The following is a 24,974-nucleotide window of genomic DNA, read 5'->3' on the forward strand; positions in this document are numbered from 1 at the left end:
TATGTGGTTACTTGCTCTACTTATTTTGAACTGCTGCAACATTTTAAAAGAAAATTGACAGAAAAGTGATTTTTTTCTTAAAGTTGATGTTGTCCATTCTGTAAGAATTGTGCTTTTTTTTGTTTTACACAATAGTCAACCTTATTTCTTTAAGAAAAAGAAAAGGCAGATACATCTTAATTCAGTCACAGATTGCAAGGTCTTCAAAAAATAAAGTATGTTCAAACCCTGATGTGAAACCTTTATTATGCAGGGGGGAAAAAAATAAAAAAAAGAGGAGGGTGGTGAGAGCCCTGGGTAAGTGTTCTGGCCTTCCTGTCTGAAGGGGTTCACATTTGTGTTCAAGAAATACTGTGTCTTTACCCAAGCCCTTATTGGGTCCCCAGTTTTGTTCTTTCTAATGCCATGCATTCATTTTAATTTCATTTAGTTGATTTTATCTGTTTATATTGACTTGAATTTCATTTTAGTAAGTTATATTTTGCACCTAACATAGACCACAGGAGCTAGAACTTTATGTAAGGAGTGCCCAAGACTTTGCTGGTCACAGAGGTGCACGTATTGTTGCAGTCATACATATACAACGTTTTAAAGTAAAGACCCACTTATTTAAACACACCTTTTAATTACTGCTTCTGTTTACGCTTTTTTGCATCATTGTTTGATTCTTGGTGCTAAAAGTCTCTGGCTATTTGTAATTGAGGTTGCTAAAGGCTGTCAAAAATCCGTGTTTGGTTTTTCTGCTTTGCTTACTGAGAGTGTTTGTAAATACTAGGTAGCTAGATGGTTTGGCTAGTGAAATTGCTGCTGGATTTTTGTGGTCATATATGACTTAGACAATTACATTACAGACCTGAAGGCTGTGTTAGATAGTGAATCTACTGGAAGATCCCACTGGTGTATTTTGAAAGTCTGATTACAAAATAGCTACAGTTTGTCATCTTTGGACAAGGAAGAAGGATAGAGCCTGCCACTGACAAGTGTATTTTAAAAACTGATTCTCTATGATAGGTTGGAGTGCAATCAGGTAGATGGATTATATCACTCATGGAAACCTGCATTTCTTTCATCTGGCTTTAAAGTCCAGTGTTTCATTTCAGGAAGAGATTGAACTTTATTCAATTATATATGTTGGAGTGTTTAATAGATCAAGGGAGGCATTTACCAAGGGCAGTTTTCCCTGTTGGTATGGTAGGCTTTTGTAACTCATTTTGTATTAGGAGCTGTCACCCTTCCTTCCACTCCTCTTATCTGTGCGCCCTGCCCCATGCACTTACTGCCAGCAGACCACATGCACCTATGGTCCGACACACATAGTCAAACTCACAAGTAAGGAAAGCCTTTTCCTTTGTTTGCTCATAAGTTGTTTGCATGATCCTTTTATGAAACAATATTGGAAAAGTCATGTCAACTTGAAGAAGTCTTTCCATTGTGAAACTAGAGAAGCAGATTTGCAGAGAAAAATGTCGTCTCTGCCAGTGCTACTCAATAGATACCTTGTCTCTCTGAGTCCTGCAATTTCTGGAAAAGTCTCCGATAGCCATTAGCTATTTTGATGTTAAAATATTACACCTGATTTGTGTTTCACTACAAACTCTATTGGGTGTAAACAATTACCTGATAACAGTAGTAACTCTGTCCAAGGCTTGACACATGACTGTTTCACTCTCTTATGCATGATTAGAGCTGTGTCGGAAAGTTCTTTTCTGTTGTCTTCTCCCACCACCCCCAGTCTATTTTGAAACTAAATGGACTCTACCTCTTTTACTGTTTTTCCTTCCCCCCCCCCCCCAAGAGAACAATACCAGAGCAGTCCTACCTAGAATAGGTAATAAGTGATTTGGACATTTCTGCAATACAGAAAAACTGGGTTCAAGTGTTTAATACTTCATTTTCACACCAAAAACTGAATGTGAAACTCTTACTTCTCAGGTGAGCACCTGACCAGAAAACTATTGATTTTTATGAAGGGTTCATTTTCTGTCTGGCTTTGTGCATGGTATCTACTGAGAAATGTTCTCAATCATGATTCAGTAGTCTAATCTGTCAAATCTAGGAAGCCTGTTTTCCGCTTATAGTTGCATGATGTACGTGTTAAATGACAAGGCATCCTGTCTGACCCTCACTGTTATGATTACTTTTTTATTCACTTGTGAAGAAAATCTTCACCTAATAACAATGACAATAATAAATATAAATTTCCATTTATTCCAGTTAAGGTCATTCTAGTTACAGGTGCATAAGTCGATATTAAGCTTACTTTCAGAGTTGAGGAATTATTTTTCATTGTTTATAGTGTATTTCAGGCTAAATTGTGGGACAGCCCAATGGCCTATACAGGGTAATGGCTTGCTACTGTATATTTATTGCGTAACTGGCTCTCTAACCCACAACAAAGTATATTGCATTTTCTGTGTGAAAATAAATATTTGATTAAAATTTATAGACCATTAGAATATTTCTTTATCGTGATGTCTGATTCCTCTCTTAGAGAATAAATAAGAGATGAAGTATGTACTCTTACTGGCATCTGATTGTCATTACAACGGTTGTAATGGTGTCATGAGAAAATAATTTGTAAGTGATTCAGTGAAATTATGAGATGGATCATGCTAATAACATTTTTGAGATTGTCATTTTGTAGCTTTTACAAGTGGTAGGAAACATGCATTGGTCTGGATACACTGCAAAAATTAACTTTCATTTTTCATAGGTACTATTTATTCCATCTTTAAAATTGGATTACTCCTTTTTCTGAGGAGTATTACAGGTTTATGTAAGTTCATCTTTTGGGCACTGCACTATTAAGACATTTCTGTTAAGTGTTACAAGTCACTTTTGGCATAGGATACACTTTTTTTGCTGATGTATAGTATTGCAGCTTTGTCTTCTGGCTTAGTCTGTCCAAATACTGTTTTCAAAATTTCCATTTCAGAGGAGCTCATGTATCTTACAGTTGCCAAAGTCTGGACTTCTGCAGAGAAACTATTTTACACATACTTCTCCACATGGTCAAATGCAATGTGATCACCAAACTTAAGGAAGATGAAGAATTATTCTCATTTCAAATGGATGGGCAATATCATAGGAAAGGAGGAAAGAGATCAGGACTCCTGGCGTTATCATCTTTCATAACCCCGGCAGTTTGCTGGTGCCACTCTCTCTCCTGCCTTCTATACAATACCGTCCCTTGAGAACTAAAATACTTCAGTCTTATATGGATAGGGAGCCCTATATGGAAGTATTTGGGAGAAATGTAAACTGTGATCGTAATGGCTTCTTGGCCATAAGCTTGATACGTCCTTCCCTCAGCAAGTTTGCAAATGACACCAAGCTGTGTGGTGTGGTTGACACGCTGGAGGGAACAGATGCCATCCAGAGGGACCTTGACAACCTTGAGAGGTGGGTCTTTCTGAAACTCATGAAGTTCAACAAGGCCCAGTGCAAGGTCCTGCAACTGGATCAGGGCAATCCCACCACAGATACAGGCTGGGCAGAGACTAGATTGAGGGCAGCCCTTAGGAGAAGGACTTTGGGGGTGTTGATTGACAAGAAGCTCAACATGACCCAGCAATGTGTGCTTGCAGCCCAGAAAGCCAACCATATGCTGGGCTGCGTAAAAAGGTGCGTGGCCAGCAGGCTGAGGGACGTGATTCTCCCCTTCTGCTTCACTCTTGTGAGACCCTAGCCAGAGTACTGCGTTTGTCTCTGGGGCCTGCAACATAAGAAGGATGTGGAGCTGTTGGAGCGAGTCTAGAGGAGGACCACAAAGATTGTCAGAAGGCTGGAGCACCTCTCTTATGAAAGCAGGCTGAGGGAGCTGGAGAAGAGAAGGCTCTGGGGAGACCTTAGAACAGTCTTCCAACACCTAAAGGGGGCCTATTGAAATGCTGGAGAGAGACTTCTACAAAGGTATGTAGTGACAGGACAAGCAGTAATGGCTTTAAGCTGAAAGAGGGTAGATTTAGATTAGATATTAGGAAGAAGATCTTACTGTGGGGATGGTGTGGCTGCCCCATCCCCAGGAGTGTTCAAGGCCAGGTTGGACAGGGCTTTGAGTAATCTGGTCTAGTGGAAGGTGTCCGTTCTTTAATATTGCTTCCAACCCAAACCATTCTGTGATTCCCTAACTCTTCTAAGTGGGTTCTTTTTAATATCTTCCCTTTCTCCTGATGGCTTTAGATATATTTTATTCCTCAGCTTTGCTTTAATATGCAGTTTGCCACCTCCCTGCCCCCCTTCACTTTGCTTTTTACTGGTGTCTCCTACGTCAAATCTAGGGATTTGAAGTGCTGTAAGTTCTGTGTTATTCCTACATGCATAGATGATGCGCGTACACGATAGATGATCAGATGATGGAGTTACCTATTTGAAATCTCTCCTGATTCCGTAAGGTTTGAATACACAAGAAACATTTCCGAGAAATAGCCACAGAAAATGCCACTGATACCTTTGTCCAGAATATACATGTATTAATAGTCTTTTATATTAAAAATGGAAACTAGAGGATTGAATAAACGCTCATACTCTGCTTTCTTTTAATACTAAAGTGCAAATATGCTGGAGTAGAAAGAAAAAACTTTTCACCAGGAATGAGAAATGTGTTTCTGTGAGTATGTTTTCACACAAGGGATCTTGTGGGTGACTCTGTGAAATGCAGTGCACAATACAGTTTCGTTTTGACCTTGAAAAAATATAATGTAGAGAAAGTACATTACCAATGAAACATCTGAACAACATATGATAAAATAATCTTAGTTGAATTTGGGAGGTATCGTTTAGGGATGTACTGTTTGTGCAAGCATTGTAGCAGCTGCAGGTTAGCTTTACCTGTAATTCTCCTTTCATATAGTTTAATCAGAAGGATTTCAATCATTCCTTTCATACAATCTTGTTGACATTTTTGGTCTAGAGGCTAGACAAACAGCTATTTTGGTGAAAATCTGAATGCAGAAATGAAAATCCTTTTTTCATATTTAGTTTGCAAGGATGCTGTAATTAACACTATTTATAGAGCCCTTCACCACGGTCTGCAGTTAAGCATGTGCCCAAGCCTGCTCATACAGTGCAGCACTTCAGCACAGAAATGAATGATTTCTGGTGCTGGAAAGGAGCTTAGACTATTCGTTCCATCCTTTGTTGTGGGGGTCCCACATGCAGATAAGAGCTTTTGCCTCACTATAAGCAATATCTTATCCTACTTTCATTTTCCTATTCTTTTTTAAAGGCATATCTAATGCACATTTGTTTGTCATATAATCAAATGATCATTTCTGAAACAGGCTGCATGAAAGCATTTCTCAAGATTTCACTGATTACTCACAGCTTTTTTTAATACATCCATAAATAGGAATGTGGTCATTCACACTGCATATGGCAGTATCGAACAACCTCAGTTGGACTTCCCTGAACTTCTGTATGTGACATAACAGTGCTGGTTTTGTACGGATTTTTTATGGTGGGTTTGTTGGTTGTTCGTTTTATCTTAGAGCTGTGTTGCCAATTATCAGCGTGTGTGCATGCCAGGTATTGTAAGCACAACCATCATATCTGCCCATTTAGGACAGATGGCAGATGTATATATATAAATGTATATATACATTACTTTGCTAAAGTAGAAAAGAGTATAAGAGGCAACAACATGATCAGCTTTTATCATATTGCAACGTTATAACTGTCAAATGTATGTTCTACAAGACTCAGTTTCACAAGACTTAAAAGTTTGAACTTTGGTGCGATATAGGCAGAGCAGTTATTGGTATTATTTGATGTCTTATGGCTTTCAAAGGTTTCATTAATTGAAACTAGGAGGATTAGTTTTTATCTTTGCTGAAGAAGTTAATATAATTTAAAAAAAACCCAAGCTATCTATGGCCATAGTGGTTGTTACTTAGTGTAAAATTATGTTACTACATTTAAAGATTATATCTACTCTTTGATATATCAGCCACCTCTGTACTAAGTTTTGAAAGTAACAAAAATAAATTCCTCTTCTGGCATGTTCATTGAAGTGTACAGGGAAGTGAAAATATTACTTTAGACTCATCCAGGTCAGTCAGTCAGCTGATTACTCTATGCTCCAGCTTCATAGTGATGGAGAATAGCAGCATTATATGCATGATAAAGTCAAGATAAAAATACTAGTTTGATGTGATAGGCAATACATTTTAAGAGAAGAAACCCATCCCTGTCATTATCTGTAGACTGCACTGTGTAGTTGTAGCAGCATGCAATTCAGTCAGGTAGTAGGGATGCTGAGTTTTACAAGGGAGAAGTTGTAAATCTGAGTGACTCTGTGATGTATTCTGTTCCAATCCGTTGCTCTTACAAAGTCTAGAAGAGAAAGACACAGAAACACATCTAACTCAGAGTCTCGTGCTGGGGTGATACTTTACCAGTTAAAGGAGTCTCCCATCAGATTATTTTTGAGGCCACTAACTTTATTAGCATCTGCCATATTTGCAATTGATGAAACGCAACCTTTGCAGACGACATTAAATGGAAAGTGAAAATAGCCACAGCATCTTTTGCCATTTTTGCAAGATACAAAAAGTATTTTAGTAAACTAAAGACTAATGGTTGTTTTGGCCCTGAGATGGTAGAATTGGAATAGAGACCTCCAAATCTACCTAGTAGCTAATAGTGGCAAAATTTCTTTTCTCTAATTCTGGCATAAGCAATTAATTAACTGGACCAAAATTAACTACCTGGACCACCTGACAGCTGGAATAAATGGTGCAAACTCTGTTTCTTAGCTGTGAAATGAGATAGTTTGGTTTCTGTTCTGTTAAGAATGGAGTGATAAGGAAGGCAGCAGAGCCTCTGGCTCAGGTGTGCCCCATTGGCCATCAGAGGAAGGAATGGGCTTGCTCTCACTGATGAGAAGGTACTTGTGGCATTGCTCTGCCTGCTCCTGGCTGGTGGGGTATTCACACATGTTGGTGAGTATTTGGTACAGGTCTTCCAAGAGATACCACTTTGTGACTTTTTATCCTCACATATACCATCAAAGTTTTAAGTTGTGATCATCAGGCTATGTGATGAACACTTTTGTGTCATGCAGACCAACGGTTTAGGACAGAGAGTTTTAAGACTGTAATAGGGTAATAGTAATTGAGGCAGCTACAAATGTATGTCAAAAAGTTAATAGAAAATGCTAATGCAAAGAGAAGACTATCCCCACTCTTGTAGGTTGTTCTTAGTCTTTGAAATGAAATCTCCCAACTCTCAAGACTCTGAAGAAGAGTTTCTGTTTGATGTGAGACAACTTATGATATTTAATAATTGGAGGCAAAAGGTGCATGCAGCAGTGTCTGAGTATATGCAGACCTTATTTTTTTCTGACTAGTGGACAATTTTAACTGAATATTCGAATATTCTGCTTTAACATAAAAAGCAAGACCACTTTTTTTTTTTTTCTCCTGAAGTGATAACTTATGACTACTGCCATAGGATCTGAATTCAATTTTTCCTAGTCAGTCAATTTATAAATGGGGAGTACCAGTAAGAAGCTGATCTCTGAAGTAGCACTAAGTATCCATTAGGGAGAAAGGCCAAAAAGGAGGGTTTGGGGTTTTTAAGTATGTACTGTAGATTTTTACTACATTTTTGGGTCTGATGGGAGTTCTTATAATTTACCTATTTGCTCACAAATGTGCTTAATAATCCATGGACTAATGCTGGTAAGATGCATTTCTCACTGAAGCATTAATTTATTAAACCAAAAGCATTTTAAAAGGCAACTTTTAAAGGAAGCCTGAGTAGAAATATTGTGAATGAGCAGATAATTTCTGCTTCTGACATTATCACATCATTCAAGCTGCAGTTGTCAATCCTAATGAAAGGTGATAATGCTGATATGATGTGCAAGAGCTTTGGGCGATAAGGAGTTTCTGTTACTATCATTTATAATTGAAGTGTCCATCACTTTTCTCTTAAAAACTGCTTGGCAAATAAGTAATTAAAGGTCTGATTCTGATACACTTATTTGAAGTGAGAGCAACTTCTGAGAACAGTCCAAATACAGTAAATGGAATTTCTTCAAAGTAAAGTTTTAAGATAAATAACAGTCAAAGCCAGTTCTTTTAAGGCAGGGAGGGTATTCTGCTTTATGTGCTTTAAAATATAATCCCGCAGATACCTAAGACTGTCCACTTACGAACAATGCCTGATGTTGTCTATCATGCCTCAACATGTTATCTTTTGTTCACAGTAGAAAACTAGTCTTATTAATTAATGGCTAGGTAAGTGTTCCCTGCTTATTCAAACACCAAAAGATAAACAAGTTAATCTGGTAGTTTGTACAGTACGGAAGCTTTATGTTACCTAATGAGTTCATTTTATTACAAATATGTCTATTTTATAAAGGATTTTTCTTTGCTTCACAGAATTGATATTTAAAAGAAAAGTTATGCTTCAATGATGTTTCTTTTCAAAATTTCTGAAATAATCACAAAGGTTTGAGGGTTATTTTTTTAAATACAAACGATTTTACATGCTTCCATTGTGTTTCAGTAATAATCTTGCTTCCACAATTGTTGAAATAACTGTAGATATGCGAGTCCCTTGCAGCATTGGCAGGGAGAATTTCAGTTCATTTTGTTACCTTGAAATTAACCTTTTACTATCGCATGCGTATGTTTGTCATTTATCCCCTTTTTCTCAGGTGCAAAGAGGGCTACCAAGGAGTCCGCTGTGACCAATTTTTGCCGAAAACCGACTCAATCTTGTCAGATCCAAGTACGTCAAATGTTTTTCTTACATTTCTAATCCATACTGGAGGCTACTCTTGTCATGTGAGATGACCCTTTGCCTATTGTCAGAAAATATACTGTGGACCAGTTCTGTGTAGAGAACAGTGTTGCTTTTGTTGATAGCACAAAAACACATCCTTCAGTCTCTTACAAAACATGTGCTGCTGCAGCAGCAGGGCAGCCATTAGCGGACTTGATTACTTTTGATTTGAAATACTACAATCCCTGCTTAAAGCCATAATATTCACATTTCTCTACTTTTGACTCAAGAACAAATAAAATTACGTAATCTAAAAGGAAACCATGTATAGGCTGCAAAGCAGTTCCTTCGAAAGAAAATAAATTCCTAGTGTCTGGCACTGCATTGATTCTAATCTCATTGGAAATATGTGATGTCAGTTTTTTGGTTTGGCTTTTTTCTCACTTTTACAAGTAAAGTTGCTCTGTATTTGCAGAGTAGAGCTAGACTTTCAGATAGTAATGTGGAGACAAAGTAACTTTCTATTACACTGCTCAGTGTATGCCAGAATACCATCTGCATCTATGTTCTTCTACTCCACTGTTGCCCTTTTTAAATTCTGTTGACTAATAAAACTATGTCAAAAATATTACCCAAGATGAATGTCTTGGAAGTGAATCCATTTACTAATTAATGTTGTTTATCTGAAATTTTAAACTAAATGACATACAGCAAAGGGTCATATCCAATCTCTTGTTTTTGTTCTTATACCTGGAAACTGTAATGTATTAAGTCTTCTGGTTTTGGGTGCTCTTTAAAATTTGATTTGTTTGTGTTTTTTGAAGAATAATGCTTGTTTTTCTAGACTTTTTTTTTCCTCTTTATTTTCTTGTGCTTTTCCATGTGAAAGTCTGTTGCCAAAGACACCTGTTGTTTTGTAACTCTGTGTTGTATAGCTCCTATTATAGTTTGCTTTTTATTTGGTTTAGCTTTTCCTTTTGCTTGACCTTAAAAGGTAAAGTGCAGAGCCTACAATGAATAGGCAGATTTTACCTCTGCCAAGTTGTGCATGCATGTGTCAACATAGAAGTGGGGTATATGTCAAGGAAAATGGTACTTTGTGTCCTAAAAGTGAGAGAAAGGACAATCAATTAACTGGACAGGGTGTTACCTGTTTGACTTGGTTTTAACAAGGGATTTTAGCTTTACTCTCTCAAGAGCAGAGGTGAAATTCACACAGATACAATACAAAGCCCAGAAAAGACTCCCAGATAAAGCTGCATCTAAAAAGACCAAAAGTCTTACAGTGCTTATACACTGCAGACAGCATTGCTTATTTCTTTGCAGAAATGTGTTGGTTGCACAGACTTGTTTCTCTTTACTTGGGAAATGCTTACTTGCTGTGGCTTCCGACGGCATTGTTTCCGTAAAATTGTTCAGCCATCTGATCCTACTCAGTAAGCTAAGGTTGTGCTGAAGTGTACTTTCTACTGACTACAAAGGCAATTTTATTATTTATTTTTTTAAATTATAGTACTTTGGACATGTAAGAGCAGGGGACCTTGGCTTGATGCTGATGTAGATCCACTGGACGCACCTATTGCCCAAGAAGGGCTCTCTTCCAATTGGTTTAAGATTAACATGAGTTAGGTACTTTCTCAGTCAGTTTTGAAATTTAACTTATATTTGATCCTCAGCTGTATTAAAAAGAGGAAAAGCTTCTGTTCAGGTACATTTCTGTGTGTTGGCATAGTGTGATATATCTCTGTGTTTGTATGTGCATATGCACTTGTTCTAAGCCTGACTAGCCTGAAAGGAAAATATTAGAAACTTTCTGCTGCAACTGGACAGTGACAACATCAACATTTTGCTCAGGAGTTAAATCAGTAATGTATTTATCTTCCTTTTGGAGAGGAAAAAATAAATACCATGCTGATAATAAGCATTACTCACAGAAATATTTGCTATTACCACAACCTGAGGAGTGTAAAAAGTATTTGACACAGTAGCTATGCACTGTATGATCATTTCCAAGGGCTCTGGTGTTGTACTGCAAAAAACTTTTGTGGTTGAATGTATGTTTGGATGAGGAAGAGAACTGCTGAAGGAAGCTAGAGGTTGAATTTGGAGGTGGTTTCAGAAAGAAGCACTTTTTTTTACAGGCAAGGCTTAATTTCCAGAAGTTGAGCACTAACGTGGCTGTTCTTGTGTCTGGACTACATGTAGCCAACACTGGCTGGTGTCAGTCAAGCTTTATTAACAAGTCCAGCTCATTTGAGTTTTGTGGGATTGCTTAGGCTTCTCAGTAGTAAATGTGTTCAGAACTGCTAATGATGCATCTGATAACAACATTTAGGGTATCTAAAGTTTTGCATGCACAAAATGCTGAAGCAGTATGTTTTTAATCTTACCTTGCCTGTGATAGTGCAGGTTACATTTTCAGAACAATCACTTGTCATTATATGGGAAGTGAATCTGGACCACAGTCACTTGGAAAACAGCAAAAATATTGTCTTAAAATTGTTATTCACGCATGCAAGAATTGCTTTTTTTTAAAATATCCCTCTAAAACAAACCAAGCTTATTCAGCATAGCTGTTACCTGAGGTTGCATAGTGACAAATAATGTGATATGGCTCTGCAATACTTTTAACAGTATCAGGCCAAACCCAGGTTTTTATGTCATTTTACCTGTATGTTAGGCAGGTCTTGACTTTACATCGCAGACATGAATGCAAATTATGTAATACTTAATACAGATTAATGCATGCCAAAAAATGTACATGTAGTTTAATGAAGGTGAATGGTTAAGGTACTTAAGATTCTGGTTTGTGGAAACTTCTTGCAACTCAGGGCTCGGTGTTAGGGCCAGTGTTGTTTAACATGTTCACTGTGATCTGGACGAGGGGATCGAGTGCACCGTCTGTAAATTTACAGATGACACCAAGCTGGGTGGGAGTGTTGATTTGCTGGAGGGTAGGAAGGCTCTACAGAGGGATCTGGACAGGCTGTATCGATGGGCTGTGGCCAATGGCATGAGGTTCAACAAGGCAAAGTGCCGGGTCCTGCATTTGGGCCACAGCAACCCCATGCAATGCTATAGGCTTGGGGAAGAGTGGCTAGAAAGCTGCTTGGCAGAAAAGAACCTGAGGGTGCTGATTGATGGCCGCTGAACATGAGCTAGCTTGTGTCCAAGGGCCGGGAAGGCCAGTGGCATCCTGGCCTGTAACATATAGCCAGCAGGGCCAGGAAAAACTAGGAAAAATTTCTTCACTGAAAGGGTGGTCAGGCATTGGAACAGGCTGCCCAGGGAAGTGGTAGAATCACCACCCCTGGGAGTGTTCAAAAACCATGTAGATGAGGCTCTCAGTGACATGGTTTTGTGGTGGTCTTGGCAGTCTTTGGGTAACGGTTGGCCCTGATGATCTTAAAGATCTTTTCCAACCTAGTTGATTCTATGATTCTAACTACCCAATGGTGTTTCAGAGTTCCTGAGTTGACATCTGTGTCTTCTTGCAGTCAGACCTGCCACCTTCTACTTTCCTTTAGTTAGGATCAAATTAATAAGAAAACTGACGTAGGACACATATAGAGCAATGTTAAAACACTGCAAGCACAGGCCCTTCTACTGGACCTTCAAGCATCATAGGTATTAACAGCTTCCACATCCCTTAATTTCTCCACACCAGGTTTTCTGGCTTTAGGTGAAAGGCATTTAAAGAAAATAAAAAATCAGAAGGGAAAAAAAAAAAAAACCAACCCAAAAAACCAACAATGCAAACGCAGGTAGTTTGAGAAGTAATTTGCTAATCTTGGAATATGGGAGTAACCTGCCTTAAATCATGGGAGGAGCCACAAGAAACCTAACAAAATTAATAATGTCACCAAGAAGGGAAATGGCTGCCCGACAATGCAGCCTGTGCTTACAGTCACTATTAAGAGGAAGGAGTATGTCAGGCCTGCTAATATTGGGCAGGACAAGTCCCTGAACTCTTAGTCATCTTCTTCTTTACCTATGAAGGAAGTACTAATGGGACAAATTGAATAGAAATGGCAGTCTCATGATGGAATGAAAGGATAGGAGTATATTTGAAATGTTGCTTCAGCTTTCTCCATCTGAGCTAACTTCTTTATACAGTTCATGGCAATGGTAAAGCACTTACATTTTCAACATCATAAATACAACTGCAGTATAACTTTATGTACAAGGCATGTGTAGTCCTGTGTGTATCTATAGGATTGGGAATTTATGTACGACATAAATTGTACAAATGTACTCATGTACTATCCTTTATAGTGTTCTGGAGTAGATCTGCATGGCCCAATGAGTCTTGAGAGGTAAGTTGTATGTAGGCTGCGCCTATTTCTTTTGATTAGTTTTTATTCTGAGGCAAAGTATTTTGACTATTCTGTGTGGATATTCCAAAGTGGTGAACAAGGCATTGAGAATGGGTTTGTCACATTACCTCTTATTTACCAAATTGTTGAACTTGGCCTTCAACGATTTTGTTCTTAACTTAGCATTGAAAGCTACTTTCCTATACAGAAAGTGTATTTAAGTTTTGTAATGTGCAGTATTAATTTTGTATTTGTCATATTAACATTCAAGTTGTCCCATTTGACCTCAGATCAAATCATTTTTCAAAATAAATGCATTATCTAAAAGAAGAAAATGAGGATGGAAAGCTTATAGGTCATTAACCCACGCTCCTGCTATTGCAGTCAATCCTGTCATGTAATTCCTTTGTAAGCTGATCATACATCATTTGTAAACCACTGAAAGTCAGTGTGAACTAGCCACTAGAAACAGGTTTTGTTTATCATCCCTGCTCAGAGGGTATCAAGACTTTTTAGCTTCCGCACAAAATTTATGCGCAGCCCAAATTTGTCAGTTACGTTCTTTGTTAAAACGCACGCTTTGTTTCTACATTGATATTTCTTTCTATTGGTTTCCATCATGTTACACTTTGGGTCTGTTAAACTGGATTTTTCAAATGTCAGAAGTTTTGTTCCTATAGAGTTACCTATAGCCTATTGTCTTTAATACTTTAACCTGTGACAGCATGGTACATATTGTATTTCTTTTTGAATCTTGTCAAAGAGAAACCTGCAAAAGTTGTGACTGAAATCTGCAATTACTCATTTTTTGATTACCTCTTTATGTAGCAAAGGATCAAAAATCCTCTCCTGGAAAATTGGGACTGTAAATAAGTAAAACAACTCTAGATAGTTTAAAGACTATTTTTCCAGAAATGTATTTGAAGCCTCAAGACCTACACTCACCTCCTCTAAAGAAAAGCCCCCCTAAAAAATCTTGGGCTTTTTGCCCCCCCCTCCCCTCCCCCTTTTTTTTTCGTGTATCCAATTTTGTATTGATAAGATCATAGGTTGATTTAGGCTGAAAGAGAAGGAGAAGTTTGGACTTCTCTAGAGAACTCAGGAGGTTCAGCCTTCTGCTTAAAGCAGAGCTGGCTTTGAAGTTTCTGCTAACTGCCCAGGACAGCATGAAGGTAGTCTGTAAAGGGACTGTTATTAAATAGAAGAAAAAACACATCAGAGGTTGTGAAATATTTATAGAATATGTTTTCAAATATATTTCTAAGTTATGAGAGGAAGAAAATTTAGGGAAAATAGGAGGACTGACTAGCCAGAGGTGGATATCTGAGTTTTGTGGAAGGCGAGTCCTGCTAAAACAGATTTAACATGGGACTTGTTTAACCCCAGATAGACCTTTTGAAATCTGGATCTAAATCTGAATTTTGTGGCTTAACTATGTCTCAAAAAGAAAAGGTTTTTGAGCCTGTCTGAAGTAGTTATGTCATCTGTGTAAGACTGTTTTGTATGCAAAAAAAGCGTATGGTTGGAGCACTGCAAACCAAGTTTCTCTTATAGCAATTGCTGTTTTATACCATTTTACTGATCTAATTGTAGAGTGCCACATCAACTATCTGTTCATAGAATAGAACTTATTAATGTTGCTTTAGGACAGTAAGCTTTTACAAAAATGAAATAATCAAAAAGTGGTATTTTATTGCCTTGTAAAATCAGATTTTAAGAGTTATGTGGTCACAATGGTCAAGTGAGGTCTCTGAAAATGACAAGTTAGTATAAGATCTGTTATAATCCATCAAGTGGGTATGACATGTCTGTCAACTATGGTTTCTTTGTAAGGATATATAAACCGAGTTCTTCCAGTTCAAATGCATCACAAATCAACCTAGACTAGTGTTGACGCGTTAAAGGTTGAAAGGAAGGAGGGAATTACCTTAATAGAAATAGCAAAAAAGGAGAAAAGCTACTCAGTCACTGCAGAAGTTTTAATGAATTTATCTATAGATGAGAAAAGGTGCATCACATGAGAGAAAGGCTGGGGAATATGAATCCTCAGCAAGGTAAAATGAGAAAGAAAAGACATCCTTGGGGGAAGGAATGACATGTTTTCTCTCCTCTTTGATCAAGTGCGGGTAGAGACCTAGGGATGCAGACTATAAAAGATTGCATGTTTTCAAATTTGGGTTGTGCTGAAGCTGTATGATTTTACTTTTTGTGAATAGTGTGAATCTTCTTTACTTGTTTGGGATTTGTTTCTTCCTTAAATTGGCAAAGTAGGCTTTATCCTACAGAACCGGACTGAAATGCTCAAAGCCAGAAGTGCAACATTAACAAAGCTTTAGTAAAATGTTTTACCAGTGATAAATGGAAGCATGAATGTGCTCGCTGTCAGAACATATTGAAAAATTAAAGCCCAAGAGAGATTAATTGAAATCATAAATTTGCTGCTAATGCAATAGGGAAAGAAAATCACACTCAATCACTTTCAGTTTTGGTAATGTAATCTTAAAATTTAAATGCACAGGAAACAACTGGAAGTAAAAATTATTTCTATAGTTAAGCTACCACTGACTTGTACAGAATGTGCAGTATAGATATTATTACTTTTTTGTTTAGTACTGCAGAATAGACTTTTAAAATCACAAGAGTATTGGTGTTCTTCATGTTTCTAATATAGAGGGGAGGATATTTTAAATTGAGTCTAGAATTCTAAGATTGTGTCACTCTTCTCAAGTAGAAACAACAAACAAAAATCCAGTAGTGTGAGAGCTGTTTATAAACATCATTAGATCGAATTGCTTCCATTACTTTTGTGTGCAATAACAGAGCTTTTTTTCCCCCCTACATTCATTGAATTCCTAGTCTGTTTAGAAAAACAGCAATGAGTTTGCACAACACCTCCACCCACCCCCCCAGCTTTCTTTCTGGAAAGATTAAAGAGGGATTTACAGTTGATTTCCATTTCATATTTCAGTTTTAAATGAATTGTCAGCCTTTACCAAATTGACGTCTATATTTAGTTTTAGCTAAAATAACATTTAAGTAAGAATTCACCCAGATTTAACCAAAATCCTTTTATTAGTTTTCAAAGAACATTGGTTCTTTATTCTTCTCTCTCCATCTCTTCTAGAAGAAAAGGATGTATTGACATCTGGTTTTTCAACATTGTTTTATTTTCAAAACTTTTCATTTAAAGTATTGAAGTATGTCTGGTTTAGCCGTGACTTTTAGGCCACAGGTGGTCTTCTGTAATTCAGCTTGTGAAGACTTCATCTCTATAGAAATTCATAGAGAGAAGCTGGAATCAGGTAGATGCAATATCTTTGACAGCAGGAAAAAAAAAAAAGCCAAAAACAAACCTCAAAAGCACTTGTTTTCTTCTCCTCCTTTAAAAACTGTCTATACGTGGGAGGATAATTATGAAACTGAAAATTCTTTTTATTTAATCTTAGTATAAATCACAAGCAAGACAGAAAATGGAGATATCTAGCAATGCAAGTCCCATTCAACAAAATGTTTTCATCGGTGTATCTTCCTATAAGCCAGAGGTGTTATAAATCAAGGAGGAAATTACAGCCACCCCAAGCAGGGCAGTTTGAAGGGTGCCTTTCCAAAATGCCATTTCTCTGTGAAATTTGGGACTTGAATCTAGTTAAAGAATTTCTAGGTCTTCGTGTAGTGATTTTTTGCACGTGTATTTTAAGGAAATTTACCATATGATGACAGAATCACTCGACTATGACTTGTTACACAACAGCTACAGCAGATGGCTTGAATAGAGGTTACAGTCTTATGTAAGGGACGGAGCTGTGAATCGCACTATCCTGCTGGTGAGCCCACTCTGCAGTGAGCACTGGGTTCATCTCTGTGCCTGAATGAGAGGTGTTGCAGTGCTTACACTAAACAAGTATCTTCTGAAGTGATGAGCCTCTGAAATATTGACTTCTCCTATCTGCTTCTCTTACAAACACGTTATGATTTCCTAAATCTGCTGTTGGCCATCCCATGTCTGGAAAACGGTAAGTATAGGTACAGCTTGACGTATATGTTCTGTGACACTGGAAGCATCTAATTTAGCCTGTTGGTTTGAGTAACTTTTCTGACTTGCATATGCTTCATACTGATGATATATTACTGTTGGTGTCAATCTCCCACTGTCTTTCAGAAGGACTTCTCTGATTTTGCCTGGATGGACAAAGTGCAGTCAATCACATTGTCAGATCACATTTGCAGGCCTTCTAAGAGGAAAATTGAGCAGTTCAGCAGCCACAGTTCTTTATGCTTAGGGAGAGAAGTATAAGCAAAGATGGGTCATCATAAGATGACATGTAGGAGAATTTCACAAAACATGAAAATTATTTAGCTGAAAAGCATTAATTTCATCAGGTTCTGTCTTTGTAAATTAGCTACTTGGCAGTCTAAATAGCATTTAACTTTAGCAATACAATTTAACTTTATCTCAGTGATTTAGTCACACTTTTGATACTAAATATGTCAGGACTGGTTGAGATGGTATGGTATAGGTTTCATAAAGATGTCATAGCCTGTTGCAGGAGAGAGATGGATTTCTTTTATTGCAGCTAATCTTACACCTTTGAATGTAAGATCTATCTGTATTAAATCTAAGTCTGAACTGGGTGTTTTGCCTTCTCCTGCGAGTGGCTCTGTGTTAAAATTATTCTAGTGAAAAGTGCAGCAATGCATGTGTAGATAAATCATGAAGTTGTGAGGTGCCTGATACTCCGATCTGTCCTTTCAATATTACAGTTATATGACTGTAAGTAACAAACAGCAGGAAGGCAAATTCTGCACTGATTCTTACAGGCACAAAACTCAAGATCAGTCCAGCATGCTATCATGAGAGTAAAAACATTAAGTGGCACATATAAGAAAGATAAAGTTTCCTCCCAGAGGTTTTATGCTGAGCGTGCCAATCATCTTCTCCAAAGTAATATTTTGTAAGAGCCCATGTGCTCTTAACTGATTTTCACTCTTTGCATTAAGTCTATACCCCACTACAAGGATGCTTATAAAGGCAATTATTGCTGTTAGACTTTTCGCTTTATGTGCAGCTTCTACTAGTTTTGATTCAGCTCATTTGAACAATCTCTGCTTATTAAGGAAGACCTGGAATAAGTATATTGTTCAATATTAATGTAGTAAGTGTTCTGTATAGTTGTGAAGGCCAGATGCTTTGGGGGTAATGTGTGTATACACATATCCTCCTAGGATAATAGCAATCTTACTGAAAACATTGGGGTTAGCATTACTAAGAGTTTGATTACCACATCAAGGCAATTATTTTATTCTAAGAAGAAAGATACTATTGAGACTTCTGAAGGCATATTCAGGCTTATTTCTCAGGCCTTCTGTAACAATCATATTTGGCAACAGGGAATAACCATTTCCGGTTAAAATTTTACTGTGCAAACCCAATAATTTATGAAACTGTTTTTCCCTGGATCAAAAAGATCAAATGATAAAATCTTGGTTTCACTGATACTGGTAAATGCTTTATTAATGAATCCTTTGAAGTTACGTTGTCCTCGTGTATGACAACTGTTTTGCTAGAGATTTTTGTATTGTCCATCGGGGGGTTCAAATTGCCAACAGTAAGTATATGTATTCATTTTCTTCAGTGATAAATTTGATTGTGGAATGGTTTCTTAAAAGACAAACTTAATCAGCGTTGTCCCATGAGCAAACCAAATAGCAGATGGTAACAGACAGCTCTTGATGAGATTGTTTATGTTGGAAGGACTTGATTCACTTCCAGCCTTTTCAGAGAGCACCCTGCTCCCAGGGCTCCTGGCTCTCTGCTCTCACTGCAAGTATCAGCTTGCTGTAGAGAAAGTGTCTAATTGTTTGCTGCCATCATCAGGTTGTAGGTTAAGAAAGGGCCTGGGAAACAGAAAGTTTCTCTTGTTACTTCTGTACACAGCCTGAACAACAGGTTTGGCAGTCTAGATCTGAATGGTTGTATGAAGAAAACTACTGAAACACTGAACAACTGAATATAATAGCCAACCTCCGCCTGTCATTGCCCATTTGATTTTTGCAAGTAGTTCTGGTCTTTGATCTTGTTTCCATCTTCCCCAACCATTTTAGCATCTTGTCTGGGTTATCATCATAAAAAGGCAAAGATTGGAGTGTGCAACATATTCTGCTTTTTAAGATACTGGTTCTCTCTTTCTTGGCCCACCTGTCTTAATTTCCTGCTCTCTAGTTTCTTCTTTTTCTCCCCTCTCTAACCTTCTATTCTGGTATACCTACTTTAGTTGCTTCCCCATTTGAGGAGCTTTTCCCCTTCAGCTTTTCCCCCATCTGAATTACATTTCTGTTAATGTCTCTTCATTCTCTGCTAATCTGTGCTGCAACTCAGTATTTGCCATGTGCTTTTGCTGTAATTTCTTCCCACATTGCCACTACATGTGGCCTTCACTCCTCTGAAACCAAGGTTTGACTCCGTGCTCTGCTTGATCTGCTTCCTATCTTCCAGATGAATGTCTGGATCACAAATAGCTTTTCATGTGCTGTCTGGCATGTATCCTTTAGGCTTCCCTTTCTTCATTATATATTATTTTTACTTTTGCCACATAATGGAATAAAAATACAATTTGCAATTTTTTTTAGTTGACAAAATGTTATTTACATGTTTACAGTGAACGGATGTCCACATTTCATTTTGTTTCCAAAGGAGATGTGTCTAATGATCTCTGAAGATACACAAAGAGGTTGATACCTGATGCTTATCAGGAGAATATATTCACTGTGTGGGCTGTTTGTGAAAGGCAGCATCTAAATTTAACCTGGTTTGTTGTTGGTTTGTGGTTTGTTTTTGTTTTGTTTTGTGTTGTTTTTTTTTTAATAAAACTGACTTTTTCTTGAAAAAGGATTGCATTTTCAGCACTGGAGCTTTTTATGTGCCTTGACAGTACTTTTGCTGGGAGAGCTTTTTCAGATTCAGAAGAAAATAATTCTGGTCTTATACAGGAAATAAGCCTTCAGGTTAGCAGAGAACAGAATACTGTCCAAAGGAGGTGAAACAGGAGTTCAAGCCCTTGTTCTGCTTGACCTGATTTTCCTCTCTTCCAGATGAATGCCTAGACCATGCCACAGGAAAGAGAGAGTGGGTCAGTGTCTTTTCTTGTTTCTTTTCCAAAGGAGAAACACTAAGATTTTCCTGCTCTTTCCCAGCTAGCACTTATGATGAACTGGTAGATCTGAAAACTGTGGTATACTAGAATATGTGTTTTTACAGTATTGCCCTACCCTAGAGAGAGCACAAGACAAATTTTTTCCTTAATGCTCATTTTTATTATAGAAGTTGGTGGAGTTTACAGAATGTATAATATTGATTTAGCTCTTCATCCTGCAAAAAAATGTACTGATGCATATTGTTTCTCAGGAGAACTAGTCATATAAAAGATACTAAATACATTTGAAGCATCCAACTGAATTATTTGCATTAATTTGTGGTTTACCTCACAAATCTGCAGTTTTCTTGATAGTGAGGTGATCTGTAACATTTTAGTTCTCTGGATTTAATGAGTCCTTCTGAAAAGACTTTTTCTATGAAGCTGAGCAGTGCTAACGTAGGAGGCTAGCTCTTGCTGGTGTAGGAGCTCCCCCTGAATGGCTCCATCTGCAGCTGGTGGACAATTCAGTACTGACAGGGGAAGAGTGTAATTTTGAAGGAGCTTGTTGGTCTGTGGAGATTTAACAGTTGTAATTACAAATTTGTATATCTGAACATGTAAAAACAAAAAGCAAGTTTGTTACTATAAAGGCTTTAAGTGTTCCAGTCTGCATTAGCTGTCTTCGAAAGTTTCAGTCCCATATTTATGCCATATTAATTTGATGTCTCGATCAGTTTCCAAGGTGTAAGCAATGCTTTTGGTTAGGTTTTGTTCAGCATTCAGTAAATATTGAAAGATTTAAACGTTTTAAAAGGCTTAAAATGTTTTTTGTACACTTTTAGAGAAAAGATGAATTGTTTCAGAAGAAAGTTGTGAAACTTCATTAAGATGTATGTATAGATGTCTGAACAATTCTAAGTAAAATCACTACCTACCAATGCAGTACTACTATTATCAGAAAATTATTATTCATTTTCTAGGCAATGGGAAAATGGTGACTAAAGAAATAAGTCAGATAAACTGGTTCAATCTTATATGGCAGTAGTGAATGTCTTAATCCACTGGAAAATGGGAATATTTGGCTATTTATGTATTTAAGGCAAAGCTAGTCAAAATAGATTTATAATTTCTTTTGGAAGCTAGAACAGACTATTAGAATCATCTAGAATTTTTCATATTACAGATCGAAAATCATGTCCAGTTCTGTAATATTGTTATAAATTTTGCTGCAGCATTTAAAAACAGATGGCTGGGTAAATTAGTTTAGGTTTTGTCTATGTGAGAAGTTACTGCAAGTTACGGTGCAGATTTATAGTGCAATTAGCTATTCTGTGTTAAAAGCAAGCTGGTGCCCTGCAGTTTCATTGAGGCAAATCTCCCACCATGACTTTATAACATGGCTACACTCAGTAACTTGTTTAGTTTGGCAAGTAACAAAGTCCTAATAGCTTGGGGAGGGAAGGAATCAATGGGAGCTACGCTGAGTCAGGTACCATGTGGAGCAAGGACAGCTGACTGAGTGGGCTCTCTGAGATGACTCTTGGCCCCTATGGCTCTTTCCATGATAGTAGTAGGATTTTGAGCCAAGTTCTTTCTGTGTTCCTGCTGTTGTTGCAATCTGTACATAACTGATCTCCTTTGGCAGATTAGTGCAATCGTGTTTTTCTGAAGTAGGATAGAATCATAGACTCATAGAATCGTAAGGGTTGGAAAGGACCTTAAGATCATCTAGTTCCAACCCCCCTGCCGTGGGCAGGGACACCTTGCCCTAAACCACATGGTCCAAGGCTCTGTCCAACCTGGCCTTGAACACTGCCAGGGATGGAGCATCCACAACCTCCCTGGGCAACCCATTCCAGTGCTTCACCACCCTCACTGTAAAGAACTTCTTCCTTATATCTAATCTAAACTTCCCCTGTTAAGTTTGAAGCCATTACCCCTCGTCCTACCACTACAGTCCCTAAGGAAGAGTCCCTCCCCAGCATCCTTGTAGACCCCCTTCAGATACTGGAAGGCTGCTATGTGTATGAGGTCTCCACGCAGCCTTCTCTTCTCCAGGTGTGGTCAGAGCATTTGCTGGTGAAGACTGAGGCAAAGAAGTCATTAAGAACCTCAGCCTTCTCCAAATCCATGGTAGCCAGTTCTCCTGATAGCTTCTGGAGAGGGCCCACATTGTCCCTAGTCTGTCTTCTATTTGCTACGCATCTATAGAATCCTTTCCTGTTATCTTTTACATCCCTTGCCAAACTTAATTCTAGCTGGGCCTTAGCTTTCCTAACCTGGTCCCTAGCTTCTCGGGCAATGCTCCTATATTCTTCCCAGGCCGCCTGTCCTCGCTTCCACCTTCTATAAGCTTCTTTTTTCCCTCTAAGTTTCCTCAGCAGCTCGTTGTCCATCCATGGAGGTCTCCTGGCCCTCCTGCTGCACTTTCTTCTAGTCGGGATGCAACACTCTTGAGCACGTAGCAGGTGATCCTTGAATATCGACCAGCAGTCTTGGGCCCCCCCTGCCCTCTAGGACTGTATCCCATGAAACCTTACTAAGGAGGTTCCTGAAGAGGCCAAAGTCTGCTTTCTTGAAGTCCAGGGCAGTGAGCTTGCTGCATGCTCTTCTCACTGTCCTGAGGATCTCAAACTCAACCATCTCGTGATCAGTACAGCCAAGGCTGCCCTGGAGCGTCACATTTCCAACCAGTCCCTCCCTGTTGGTGAGCACGAGGTCAAGCATGGCACCTCTCCTTGTCGGCTCCTCTACTGCTTGAAAGAGGAAGTTGTCTTTCACACAATCGAGGAACCTCCTGGATTGCTTGTGCCGGGCCGTACCGTCCCTCCAACAGATGTCAGGATGGTTGAAGTCCCCCATGAGGACAAGGGCCTGCGAGCGTGAGGCTGCTCCTATTTGTCTATAGAGCGCTTCATCCACAGAGTCCTCTTGATCAGGCGGCCTGTAACAGATCCCCACAGTAATGTCCCCTGTTGCTGTTTTCCCTTTGATCCTGACCCACAAACACTCTGTTACCTCATCACCCGTCCCCAGACAGAGTTCCATACTCTCTAGCCTATCACTGACATAGATAGCAACACCCCCTCCCCGTCTGCCTGGCCTGTCTTTTCTAAAAAGCCTGTTACCTTCCATTCCAACACTCCAGTCATAGGAGCCATCCCACCATGTTTCTGTGATACCAATGACATCATATTCCCATAGCCTTGCACACATCTCTAATTCCCCTTGCTTGTTCCCCATACTACGGGCATTTGTATAGAGGCACCTTAGCCGAGCTCCAAATGCAGCCAACTCAATGGCTGGGGCAGCTGGAACATCTCTACATCGCTCCAAGTACTTATTACAGGTGCCGGCAACTGACCAGGAGTGTTGGGATGGATCAGTGCTCCCCTCCCCCAACACATCTAGTTTAAAGCTTTCTTGAGATTTAAGCTTATCAAGTAGGAGCATCTAAGAGAGTAACAGTTTCTTTAAAAAGAAGAATGTAAATCCCTGCATGGAAAGAGAGGCTCAGGCTTTTTTTTTTTTTTTTTTTTTAATAAATAATTGGGTTTTAATGTGTATCAAACATGTACAGTGATTTCTGTTGTCAGAGAATTGTCAAAAAGGATAAGACTAATATAGAATCTGTCCTTGTCTATCTCCAGTATACTTTACAGTCTGGATGTAGTAGTCCAAAACTGGCTTTTGCATGTGGCCAAGCACATGTGCTGAAACTTTATGCTACAAACCGTGTCAGCTCTTCTGAGCTGTCCAGTTAGATCTTGGTTGCTCAGTTTATTCTCTGTTCAAACTAAACAATTAAATGGCCACTTACTAAATAGACAACAGGGACAACATGTCAGGCAGCAAGCTGGTAAATGGATAAAGGCAAATATTTTCTGGAAGACCATCATATCTTGACATGGTATATGTTTCCACTTGGAGAAAATAAGGGAAATTGATCCCTTATCAATTTCTACCTAGTATCAATCTCATCAGTTTTTATTTTCTTCTACCTGTTGACTTTGCAGTCATTAGCAGTTCTAATTTGAATTCATGTTGAGTTTAGCATGGCAGGGCTCTCCTACAGTAATAGAGTTATAACATGCACATTTGTTTTCAGAATTTATTCCTTAAAGACAAAAGAAAATGTCACATAAAAAATAGCAAAAACATTTGCTGACAATATTTGTCACAGTGTGTCATGCAAGCAGGAGAATTTTCAGAATTTGTGCTTGGATATGTATAAGCCAATATTTGCTATCTAGTTGGGTTTTGTAGGAAACTTTTTCTGCTCTTTACTGGAAGAGTAGTATGGCATATTCAGAGCATTGTGTATCCGCCAATTCCGTGACTACCCAGCCACTAACTGGCTGCTCATGGCTTGGAGGGGTGTACTCTTTACTAGGTAAAACACTGGCTGGGTTGCCAAGCCCAAAGAGTGATGGTGACATTAAATCCAGGTGGCACCCAGTCACAAATGGTGTTCCCTAGGGCTCAGTACTGGAGCCAGTTCTATTTAACATCTTTATCAATGATGTGAATGAGGGGATCAAGCGCCCCCTCAGTAAGTTTACAGATGACACCAACTTGGGTGGGAGTGTTGATCTACTGAAGGATAGGAAGGCTCTGCAGAGGGATCTGGACAGGCTGTATTGATGGGCTGTGGCCAGTGGTATGAAGTTCAACAAGGCAAAGTGCTAGGTCCTGCACTTGGGCCACAACAACCCCAGTGTAACACTATAGGCTTGGGGAAGAGTGGCTGGAAAGCTGCTCGGCAGAAAAGGACCTCGGGGTGTTGGTCAAC

General features: G+C 38.6%; 1 protein-coding gene across 2 annotated transcripts in view; it reads left to right on the forward strand.

Annotated features, from left to right (window-relative positions):
* NRG3 (neuregulin 3) overlaps positions 1 to 24,974 on the forward strand; it is a 425,943-nt gene that overhangs the window by 297,210 nt on the left and 103,759 nt on the right. For both annotated transcript variants that reach the window (XM_030487638.1, XM_030487639.1), the window contains exon 3: positions 8,666 to 8,739. In XM_030487638.1, the coding sequence (XP_030343498.1) occupies positions 8,666 to 8,739 (74 nt within the window). The remainder of the gene's footprint in view (positions 1 to 8,665; positions 8,740 to 24,974) is intronic.

This window comes from Strigops habroptila, chromosome 5 (genome assembly GCF_004027225.2).
Source record: "Strigops habroptila isolate Jane chromosome 5, bStrHab1.2.pri, whole genome shotgun sequence".
In the NCBI taxonomy this organism is placed as follows: domain Eukaryota; kingdom Metazoa; phylum Chordata; class Aves; order Psittaciformes; family Psittacidae; genus Strigops; species Strigops habroptila.